The 12,633-nt window shown below is 46.1% G+C and overlaps 1 protein-coding gene across 1 annotated transcript in view; it reads right to left on the minus strand.

The window, feature by feature from the left end:
- Window positions 1–12,138, minus strand: part of LOC132815252 (cadherin-7-like) — a 96,185-nt gene extending 84,047 nt beyond the window's left edge. Inside the window, exon 1 of the mRNA XM_060824066.1 lies at window positions 11,971–12,138. Within this exon, the coding sequence (XP_060680049.1) occupies window positions 11,971–12,138 (168 nt within the window). The remainder of the gene's footprint in view (window positions 1–11,970) is intronic.
- Window positions 12,139–12,633: the final 495 nt, after the last annotated feature.

Raw genomic sequence — 12,633 nt, forward strand, 5'->3', positions numbered from 1 at the left:
ACTTTAATTTAAAAAAAAATTCTTTTCTACTTAATTCTTAATCTTTTAGTGCTTCATTGTTGAATTTTAATGGATCAGCTCTTCCGCTGCCCAGATACAAGACTCCTCTTCTCTCCTTCAACCTGTCCTTCTTTCCAGCATTCCTGAAAGTCTTTTATTTCTGCTTTAATATCTCCATGTGTGGTTTGGTGTCATGTTTTATTTTGTAACAGTGCTGTGAAGCACAGAATGCTGTTTTATTATATTAAAGGTAACCAATGAAGTGCATGTCGCTGTCACACATACACCAGAAAATTTATATAAAAGGTTAGTGATGTGTTCAATAAATAAGGAACTCAGTTGGGGACTAAAATGGCCATTTGGTTGCCATCTTTTATTTTTAACCCCCCTGCAAGGCTGCTTTTGATCCCATTCTTGATTACATCTGTTCTCCTCATGTTTTACAGAAGCAGGGAAGCAAACTACAGAGTAAGAGACCATTCTGCCCTCAGAGACTGTGCCATCTCTTTCAAGGAACTACACAATTACACACCCTCCCCTGGTCTTGCCTCCATGCCCTGGCAATTTTCTTCCCTTCAGATATCTATCCAACCTGCCTGCAGACATTACGATCAACATCCTGGAGGCTACCGTTGACGAAAAACTGACTTGGTCACCAGTCTGAATATTGTGGTTATGTGAGCGAGTCAGAGGTTAGGAACTCTGTGGTGAGTAAATCACCTCCAGTCTCCCCCAGTGTCCATTCCTCCCTCCCTCTACAAGGCACCAGTTAGGGGTGTGTTAGAATGCTCTTCGCTTGTGTTGATGCGTGCAGCTCCAACAACACTCAAGAAGCTGAGTAACACCCAAGACACAGCAGTCCACTTGATAGCCACTCTGCCCTACCTTAAATATTCACTTCCCCCACCATCATTGTCCAGTAGCAGCAGTGTATACCATCGACAAACGCATTGCAGTGTCTCACCCAGGCCCTTGCAATAGCACCCTCCCCCATCTCGAAGGACAAGGGTGGCAGTATAATGGAAGCACAATAACCTGGGAATTCACCTCCAAGCCGGGGTCAAAATCCTCAAATTCCCTTTCTAAAATCACGGTGGTCACTTTGATTCCTCAAGGGCTGCAATGCAAAAGACAGTTCCCCACCACCTTCTCAGGGGCAATCAGAGGCAGCCAACATTTGCTCGCCTATGGAAAGAATAAAAGAAAAATTTGTTTCTACCCCCCTTTCAGGCAGTGCTTTGCTGACCACTACATTCAAAAAATACTCAGTGTCCCACCTCGTTGATCAGAAGACAGAGATACACCGAATGTTTTCACATTCCTTTCTCCTGCAATCCCACTCAGCCATGGGAATCTATCCTGAGGGGCGGTGTGTGATTTGTCTTTCGCCCCCGTTACTCCTACCAATTTCCATAGCATTCCCTGAAGCTTCGCCAACTGGTGGTCTCCCTGGGTGAACCGTTACCAATCCACAGACAGAAAGTATGGCTTCTATCTCAAGATACACCCTGTGCAGTGGCAACAATCTGTCAGTGTCACAAAGCAACTTATCTTCATGTCTCTGGAGGGAGCACTTGGGTAGGTCGACCCTGAGATAGGATGGCAATGTGAGAAAATCAGCCCTGAGCTATTTCACGGGTACCAATGCACATTATGAATTGGCTTAGTTACCAAAAATCTCTAGCTAGAATTTGAACAAGTACAGAACATGATGAATATCATGTACCACCTGATGAAGGAGCAGTGCTGTGAAAGCGAGTGCTTCCAAACAAGCATCTGGTGTTGTATGATTTTTAATTTTGTTTCAAGACTCTCTCCCAGTGTTTTTTTTCTCTCCATTCGCGGGAAATGGGCATCATTGACTCGGCCAATATTTATTGCCTGGCCTTAATTGTCCAGAGGGTTTATAGGTGTCAACAAAATTGCTGTGGGTCTGGAGTCACATTCAGGCCAGACCAGATTCGGACAGCAGATTTCCTACTCTGAACTGGATGGGTTTTACAACAACAGTTCCTGTTTTTCCCATTAGGCTAACATTTTTACATTCAATTTTCTTTTCAAACTGAATTTATATTTCACTACGTGTGGTGGCTGGTGGGTTTCTCACCCATTTCCCCTAGATCATTAATCTGAAATTCTGGTTTATTAACCATGAGACATTACCACTGTGCCACCAGCTCCCCTAATGTAGACATTTTCTAACTAACCAGTTCAGGGATGGTATTACATACCTCTGGAGCAGGTGAGACTTGAACCCTCGTCTCCTGGCTAAGATGTAGGGACAAGACTACTGCTCCACAAAAGCATCTGCCACTGTTAAATTCCATTCGTGTTCTGCACAATATGAAGGGTTTTGGGTCATTGTCTGTCAGAGAATTGCCTGGAGCCAATTTTCTTGGCAGTGCTGTTTTAAACTACCTTCTACTCTTAGGGATAGGACTCTTATGGGCGGCACGGTGGCACAGTGGTTAGCACTGCTGCCTCACAGCGCCAGAGACCTGGGTTCAATTCCCGCCTCAGGCGACTGACTGTGTGGAGTTTGCACGTTCTCCCCGTGTCTGCGTGGGTTTCCTCCGGGTGCTCTGGTTTCCTCCCACAGTCCAAAGATGTGTGGGTCAGGTGAATTGGCCATGCTAAATTGCCCGTAGTGTTAGGTAAGGGGTAAATGTAGGGGTATGGGTCTGGGTGGGTTGCACTTCAGCGGGTCGGTGTGGACTTGTTGGGCCGAAGGGCCTGTTTCCACACTGTAAGTAATCTAATCTAATCTAATCTAAAAAAAAGAAGCAGGAACTGGAACTGAAGCCATTCTATTGGGTGCTGTTCAGAACCACATACTCGCTAACATGGCTCACTGCTTTGTGTTATTTATCAAGTGATAGCCCAACTTCAACCTAGAGAAAAATAATGGGGTACTTTATCAACTTTTACAATTTGCATCATTTATATAACATTATTTCTTAATAATGCAAATCATCTCCAGGAGTGTTACTGAGTGTAATTTGATAATAAGGCACATAACAAGATTATTAAAGTGTTTGAGAAGATAAAGATAGAAAAAATGGTTTCTACATGTACAAGAGGCCAAAACTACAGCTATAAATATCTGTTCATCACTAATAATGAATTCAGGAGAAAATTCTTCGCTCAGTGTTATGAAAGTGTGTTATTTGAAATCATAATTTAGAACATCATTGACAGGAAGTATATTTATATCTGAGTTTTTCGGAAAGAAACACTTTGCTAAGCAAAGGAGACTGATGTTTAGAGAGAAAACTTTCTCATCAAAATTTATGAATTAAAAACCACTGGAAAATCTCAGCACCACAACTGGATGACTCTTAGAAGGAAAATTCATAACCCGTAACACTGTCTCCTGAAAAGGAAATCCAGTAACTGATTCCGAACGATACCCTGGGGCCAGTGTCTGCTTTTGCTACAGACCAACATTTGAAACAATCCATAATTTTCCTTTTACTGAATATAATGTTACTTGACCAACTGTTTTTAAGACAACACTTAGCCAAATCAGGGAGATAAAAACAATGACTGGAGATGCTAGAAACCAAATTTTTATTCCTGATGAAGGGCTTTTGCCTGAAACGTCGATTTCGCTGCTCCTTGGATGCTGCCTGAACTGCTGTGCTCTTCCAGCACCACTAATCCAGAACTTAGCCAAGTCATACACGTTTTCCAAATGGTATGTGGATTTATGTCTGTGTTGATTATATTTAAAGCTTTTGTTAACAATCTTTCAACCTTTATTGATGTGAACATGTAAAATGGGAGCAGAAATAGTCCATTCAGCCCCTTAAACCTGTTCCCCCAATCCAGAAGACGATGGCAGATCTGTTTGTGTTTGGAATTTCATACTCTCATCTCGCCCTGATTATATTTGATATTCCTGCCAAACCAGAATCTATCGATCCCTGTCTTCTTTTTAGATTAGATTCCGGACACTGTGAAAACAGGCCCTTCTACCCAACCAGTCCACACCGACCCTCCAAAAAGTAACCCACCCAGACCCATTTCCCTCTGACTAATGCACCTAACTCTACGGGCAATTTAGCATGGCCAATTCACCTGACCTGCACATCTTTGGACTGTGGGAGGAAACTAGAGCACCTGGAGGAAACCCACACAGACACAGGGAGAATGTGCAAACTCCACACAGACGGTTGCCCAAGGCTGAATCGAACCTGGGTCCCTGGTGCTGTGAAGCAGCAGTGCTAACCACTGAGCCACCGTGCATCTTAAAAAGATTCAATGGCCAATTGGGTACTTGTAAAGGATTTGTGAAAACGAAAGCAGGACACAAAAGAATACAAACACCTGAAGAAGGGCTCATGCCCAAAACATCGATTCTCCTGCTCCTCGGATGCTGCCTGACCTGCTGCGCTTTTCCAGCAACACATTTTCAGCACAAAATGATACAGGCAGATAAGTTACAGGAAGCTCCTAAGTTGTTTTCCAAGTACATTAAGGGTAAAAAGATAATGAGGGAAAGTGTTTGGCCCGTTAAAGACCACTGAGGTAATTTGTGTGTGGAGCTGGAGGATGTAGCTGGGTTCTAAATGAATGCTTTGTGTTGGTGTTCACTAGTGAGAGGAATGATATGAGTAAAGAAATCAGGTAGAAGGTCTGTGATATAATTAAAGACATTAACTGGACAAGGAGGACGAGATCTGACAGGCTTAAAATTATGTAAACCTGCAGATGAAATGTATCCCAGATCGCTGAGTGGGGCAAGGGAGCAAATAGCTGGGGCATTTGCAAAAGTTTTCAATTCATCTCTGACCGCCAGAGTAGTGCTGGAGGTTGGAGGACAACATGGTAGACATATTCAAGAAGGGAGCAAAAGATAAGTCAGGAAACTACAGGCCAGTCAAACTAACCTCAGCGACGGGGAAACTATTGGAAGGAATCCTCAGGGACAGAATTAATCTGAAATTGGAGAGGCAGTAATTAATCAAGAACAGTCAGCATGGTTTTGTTAAGGGGAAGCTGTATCTGATCTTGATTGGATTTTATGAAGAGGTGGCCAGGTGTGTAGATGAAGGCAAGGACTTCTGATCAGGTCCTGTATGGGAGACAGATAGCAAAGCCAAGAGCGCATGGGATCCAAAGAAATTTGGAAATTGGATCCACAACTGGCTGTGTGCCAGGAAGTTGAGGGTGATGGATAAGTGCTATTTTTGTAACTGGAAATCAGTGTCCAATGGGAGCCGGGTTGGGTCCCTTGTTTTTGTGGTTTATATAAAAGATTTAGACTTGGACATAGCAAGATTTTCAGTACGTTCACAGATGAAATGAAAATTGACGCTATGGTAAAAGAGTTATCGAGATGGCGACAGAGGAAGCCTGCAGAGGTGGGGCTCATCGACTCCAACTGCTTTTATTTTCCTCCCATTTCCTGTTTCTCTTTTGTTCTCTTTTTCTTTACTTACTTATTGTCCGGAGATCAGACGGTATCGTGGCGACAGAAAAGGGTCTCAGAGCGGACACACGGTGCAGTGAGTGATCCCAGTGTGGATACATGGTGCAGTGAGTGATCCCAGTGCGGACACATGGTGCAGTGTGTGATATCAGAGCGGACACATGGTGCAGTGTGTGATCCCAGTGCAGACACATGGTGCAGTGTGTGATCCCAGTGTGGATACATGGTGCAGTGTGTGATATCAGAGCGGACATATGGTGCATTGGGTGATCCCAGTGCAGACACATGGTGCAGTGTGTGATCCCAGTGCGGACACATGGTGCAGTGAGTGATCCCAGTGCAGACACATGGTGCAGTGTGTGATCCCAGTGCGGACACATGGTGCAGTGTGTGATCCCAGTGCAGACACATGGTGCAGTGAGTGATCCCAGTGCGGATACATGGTGCAGTGAGTGATCCCAGTGCGGATACATGGTGCAGTGAGTGATCCCAGTGCAGACACATGGTGCAGTGAGTGATCCCAGTGCGGACACATGGTGCAGTGTGTGATCCCAGTGCAGACACATGGTGCAGTGTGTGATCCCAGTGCAGACACATGGTGCAGTGAGTGATCCCAGTGCGGATACATGGTGCAGTGTGTGATCCCAGTGCAGACACATGGTGCAGTGAGTGATCCCAGTGCGGATACATGGTGCAGTGAGTGATCCCAGTGCGGACACATGGTGCAGTGAGTGATCCCAGTGCGGACACATGGTGCAGTGTGTGATCCCAGTGCAGACACATGGTGCAGTGAGTGATCCCAGTGCGGACACATGGTGCAGTGTGTAATCCCAGTGCGGACACATGGTGCAGTGTGTGATCCCAGAGCGGACACATGGTGCAGTGTGTGATCCCAGTGCAGACACATGGTGCAGTGAGTGATCCCAGTGCGGACACATGGTGCAGTGCGTGATCCCAGTGCGGACACATGGTGCAGTGTGTGATCCTAGTGCGGACACATGGTGCAGTGAGTGATCCCAGTGCAGACACATGGTGCAGTGTGTGATCCCAGAGCGGACACATGGTGCAGTGTGTGATCCCAGTGCAGACATATGGTGCAGTGTGTGATCCCAGTGCAGACACATGGTGCAGTGAGTGATCCCAGTGCGGACACATGGTGCAGTGTGTGATCGCAGTGCGGACACATGGTGCAGTGTGTGATCCTAGTGCGGACACATGGTGCAGTGAGTGATCCCAGTGCGGACACATGGTGCAGTGAGTGATCCCAGTGTGGACACATGGTGCAGTGTGTGATCCCAGTGCAGACACATGGTGCAGTGTGTGATCCCAGAGCGGACACATGGTGCAGTGTGTGATCCCAGTGCAGACACATGGTGCAGTGAGTGATCCCAGTGCAGACACATGGTGCAGTGTGTGATCCCAGAGCGGACACATGGTGCAGTGTGTGATCCCAGTGCAGACACATGGTGCAGTGTGTGATCCTAGTGCGGACACATGGTGCAGTGAGTGATCCCAGTGCAGACACATGGTGCAGTGTGCGATCCCAGTGTGGATACATGGTGCAGTGTGCGATCCCAGTGTGGATACATGGTGCAGTGTGCGATCCCAGTGTGGATACATGGTGCAGTGAGTGGTCCCAGTGCAGACACATGGTGCAGTGTGCGATCCCAGTGTGGATACATGGTGCAGTGTGCGATCCCAGTGTGGATACATGGTGCAGTGAGTGATCCTAGTGCGGACACATGGTGCAGTGAGTGATCCCAGTGTGGATACATGGTGCAGTGTGCGATCCCAGTGTGGATACATGGTGCAGTGTGCGATCCCAGTGTGGATACATGGTGCAGTGTGTGATCCTAGTGCGGACACATGGTGCAGTGAGTGATCCCAGTGCAGACACATGGTGCAGTGTGCGATCCCAGTGTGGATACATGGTGCAGTGAGTGATCCCAGTGCAGACACATGGTGCAGTGTGCGATCCCAGTGTGGATACATGGTGCAGTGTGTGATATCAGAGCGGACACATGGTGCAGTGTGTGATCCCAGTGCTAACACATGGTGCAGTGAGTGATCCCAGTGCGGACACATGGTGCAGTGTGTGATCCCAGTGCGGACACATGGTGCAGTGTGTGATCCCAGTGCAGACACATGGTGCAGTGTGTGATCCCAGTGCGGATACATGGTGCAGTGAGTGATCCCAGTGCAGACACATGGTGCAGTGTGCGATCCCAGTGTGGATACATGGTGCAGTGTGTGATATCAGAGCGGACACATGGTGCAGTGTGTGATCCCAGTGCAGACACATGGTGCAGTGAGTGATCCCAGTGCAGACACATGGTGCAGTGTGTGATCCCAGTGCAGACACATGGTGCAGTGAGTGATCCCAGTGCTAACACATGGTGCAGAGAGTGATCTCAGTGCAGACACATGGTGCATTGGGTGATCCCAGTGTTGGGTCATGTTGCAGTGTGTGATTCCAGTGTGCACTCAGAGTGCTGTGAGCGATCCTGGTGCAGACCTGAGTGTGCCCTTTCCTACCTTTCTGGGGCGAGCACGGGACCTAGCATTGGAATTGCTGGCTGCCACCTCGGATGAGGGAACATCGGCAAGAGAGGTTGCCTGAGAATCGGTGACTTTGCCGTGGTCGGGCCCAGTGTAGACACTGGTAAAGTGCTGGCAAAGGGAAAGTGGCCTAGCAGCCAAAGGTGGTGCCTGAGTACTTCAACATTGGTTGGGTTCGGTATATTTGGTGGCAAGATTGTTGGGGAAAGGACAACAGTGCAGGTGCCATTGATGATGAGTTGGTTCAGGACCATTGGACTCTTTTGAAGCTACATCTCTCCAATCATTTTTCTGATTGAACTGTGTAAAATGGTGACGGATTATGGTGACAGTGGAAATGTTTTCCATTGTATTTTGCTGGTTTTCTCACAGTACAGTAAAATCATTCACTTAAATAGTCAGAGGAAGAACCTCAATCACAGGACGATATGTCTGGGCTGGTCAGGTGGACGGATCCGTGGTAAATGGAATTTAACCTTGATAATGTAAGGTGATACACTTGGCCAGGCCAAATAAGGCACAGGAATCCACGAAGAATAGCAGGATCCTGGGAAACTCCGAGGATCGGAGGGGCATTGGTGTGCGTACACACTTAAGGCATCAGGACTGGTGGATAATATGGAGAAGAAGACATATTGGATACTTGCCTTTGTCGTCAAGGCATGGAGTTTAAGAATAGGGTGGTTAGCTGAACCTGCATAAAACCCGCGTACATCAAGGTAGAGTATTGTGTGCATCTCTGGAATCCACAGTATCGGAGGGATGTGATAGCACTAGACAGGGGGTGTAGAGGAGACTTACCAGGATGTTGCCTGGACTGAGAGGGTTCGTTATGAAGAGAGATTGGACAAACTGGGGTTATTTTTCTTAGAGCAGAGGAGACATGACTGAGATGTGTAAAATTATGACAGGCATAGATAGGGTGACCAGGAAGAAACTTTCCCTTTAGTGGAGCAATCAATGACCTGGGGACATAGATCTAAGGGACGGGATCGGAGATTTACAGGAGATATGAGGTAAGGATTTTTTTTTCACTCTGGGCCAAATGCTGGAAAATGGGATTGGGATAGTTAGGGATTCTTTTTGACCAGCATGGACCCTGTAGGCCAAAGGGCCTTTCTCCATGCTGTCAATCTCTCTGAGTCAGAGAGTTTCAAAGTCAAATGACTCTCTGAGAGAGAAAAATTCTCCTCATTGCATTCTGAAAAGCATGACCCTGACGATAAAACTCACCCACAGAAATAGAAATACCTTAATATATCTCTCCTGTCAAGACTATTCCGAATCTTATATTCTATAATCAGGTCACTCTTCTCAACTCCAGTGGGAGCAAGCCCCATCGGTCTCAGCTATCTTCACTCTTGGTATCAAACCTGTAAGCTTCCCCTGCACCACATTCAATCTGCATTTACATCCTTCCATCATTCAGAGTCCAAATCTGCACGCAATATTTGAGACATAGTCTCTCCGTTGAACATCCGTACTCAGATGTTCAATTCTTCTCTTAGTTAAGGACAGTACTCCATTGGCCTTCTTGATTAGTTGAGTTGAAGGGTGTGGTGCTGGAAAAGTACAGCCAGTCAGCATCCAAGGAGCAGGAGAATCGACGTTTCGAGCATAATCACTTCACCAGGAATGATGAAAAGCTTTTGCTCCAAACGTCGACTCTCCTGATCCTCGGATGCTGCCTGACTGGCTGTGCTTTTCCAGCACCACACTTTTTGACTCTGATCTCCGGCATCTGCAATGCTCCCTTTCTCCCTTCCTGATTATTTATTGTGCCTGCACACTAACGTTTTGTGACTTATACACCAAAACACCAAAGTACCTCTGCATCTTGGAATTCTTGTTGTCATTTTCCATTTAAGTAATATGCTGCTTTTTCATTTTTTCCTGAGAAAAGTGAACACTTTCACATTTTCCAACATTGTATTCAATCTGTTAGATTTGTACGCACACTTCCAATCCACCTGTATCTGCCTGCCATCTCATTCTGTCTTTCACAACATGTACTCTTACCTCTCTCGGATTCTCTCTAGGTAAACTTGCGGGCTGAGTCAGTGGTTAGGAAGGCAAATGCAATGATGACAGTTAATTTGAGAGGATTTGAATTATAAAAGCAGAGATGTACTTCTGAGATTCTCTCAGGCTCTGGTCAGACCACATTTCGAGTATTGTACAAAGTTTTGGGCCCTATATCTCAAGAAGGGTGTCCTGGCCCTGAAGTGTGTTTAGAGGAGGTTCACGAGAATGGTCCCAGGGAAAAAAAACTTAACATATGAGGAACATTTGAGGACTCTGAGTTTATACTCCATGGAATTTAGATGGATAAGGGGGAAACTAATTGAAACTGACAGAATACTGAATGGCCTGGACAGAATTAAAAATCACACAACACCAGGTTATAGTCCAACAGGTTTAATTGGAAGCATACTAGCTTTCGGAGCGACGCTCCTTAACTTTGTACACTCCAGTCCAACACCGGCATCTCCAAATCAGGCCTGGACAGAGTAGATGTTGGGAAGGTGTTTCAATTGGCAGGAGAGACTAGGACCCGAGGGCACAGCCTTACAGTAAAAGGAAGACCTTTTGGAACGGAGATAAGGAGAACCTTCTTTAGCCAGAGAGTGGGGAATCTGGGGAATTCACTGTCACAGAAGGGTGTGGAGGCCAGGTCATTGAATACATCTAAGAGTGAGATAGGTAGGTTCTTGATTGTCAAGGGGATCAAGGGTTACCGGGCGAAAGCAGGAGAATAGGGTTAAGAAACATATCCGCCATGATTGAATGGCGGAGCAGACTCGATGGGCTGAATGGCCTAATTTCTGCTCCTATATTTTATGATTTTATCCTGGTGTTTTAACCACCATACCTTTGCTCCCCTCATCTATGTCATTAATAGATATCGTAAAAAGCTAAGCCTCCAGAACAGGTCCCTGTGAAACCCTAATCATCACATCTTACCAATCAGACAGTGATCGTTTACACATACTCTCTGCAAATCCTCAATCCAGGCTAATATGTTAACCCCTGATTACATTACATTAGATTAGATTACTTACAGTGTAGAAACAGGCCCTTCAGCCCAACAAGTCCACACCGACCCGCCAAAGCGCAACCCACCCAGACCCATTCCCCTACATTTACCCCTTCACCTAACACTATGGGCAATTTAGCATGGCCAATTCACCTGACCTGCACATTTTTGGACTGTGGGAGGAAACCGGAACACCCGGAGGAAACCCACGAAAACACGGGGAGAATGTGCAAACTCCATGCAGTCAGTCGCCTGAGGCAGGAATTGAACCTGGGTGTCTGTACCTTGAGCATCTTTTTTTAAAATTAATTTTTGAAGTGTATTTTGCCAAGTGGCTTCCGGAAATCAAAGTTCAGTAAAGTCTATCAGTTTTCATTTATCCACAACACATGAGAGGGGAAAGGTATAAAAGAGACCTGAGGGGCAACATTTTCATACAAATGGTGGTGCGTGTATGGAATGAGCTGCCAGAGGGAGTGGTGGAGGCTGTTACAGTTACAGCATTTAAAAGGCATTTGGATGGGTATATGAATAAGAAGGGTTTGGAGGGATATGGGCCAGATGCTAGCAGGTGGGACTAGATTGGGTTGGGATATCTGGTCGGCATGGATGGGTTGGACCGAAGGGTCTGTTTTCTTGCTGTACATCTCTATGCTTCAATGACTCTATGACTCTATGACATAGACAACACTTAAAAAGGTACTTCAATGGCTGAAAGGTGCTTTGGGTTCATCAGTGCTTGTAAAAGGCACTACGTAAATGTTCGCATTTCTTTGCACTCGATATTTCAAGTAGTTTAGGGTGAAGTTGCCATAGTCCTCAAGGACCGTGGGGCCTCGGAGAGAGATAGGCGATTGCTGATGTGTTTAACCTGAGAGTCACCACACTTCAGATGACTGTTGAAGTTGAGAAGAGGTACATTCATCTCAAATAGACCTACCTTGCCAATGTAGAGTGGCTCTGTTTCTAGATGCTCTTCCAATACAAAGAACTGATTCCACACCCATTTCCTCTTGACGCGATGCAGAGAGGGAAGCTGATTTGCTGCTGGCTCAGCTCCAGAATGAGCTGGGTCTATCAGACAATATTCTGCTATTGCACAGCCCATTAGGATAGTCCACCGTCCACACCAGGTTAGCATTCCTGGCACTCAGCAAGTCCGGCTGGCAAACTCAATTAGCGGCGCCGATTTCTTGAATAATAAAGGACTGAGCTCGTTGGGTATCCAAGGGGTAAATTCTCGCAGAATGGCTCAAAATCAGAACCAGCACTTCACATTCCTGGAAGGGAAATAAAAGGGAGCGATTTTTATCCATATATCTTATTGCATGGTGGAATGCATTTAATGTCTGTTCAATGACAGGATTTGGGCTGAAAATGTGTTGCTGGTTAAAGCACAGCAGGTTAGGCAGCATCTCAGGAATAGGGAATTCGACGTTTCGAGCATAAGCCCTTCATCAGGAATATGCCCGAAACGTCGAATTTCCTATTCCTTGGATGCTGCCTAACCTGCTGTGCTTTAACCAGCAACACATTTTCAACTGTGATCTCCAGCATCTGTAGACCTCATCACTATCCTCAACTCTACTGACCTTAGTGTCAA

Source organism: Hemiscyllium ocellatum, chromosome 4, assembly GCF_020745735.1.
Source record: "Hemiscyllium ocellatum isolate sHemOce1 chromosome 4, sHemOce1.pat.X.cur, whole genome shotgun sequence".
NCBI classification, from domain to species: domain Eukaryota; kingdom Metazoa; phylum Chordata; class Chondrichthyes; order Orectolobiformes; family Hemiscylliidae; genus Hemiscyllium; species Hemiscyllium ocellatum.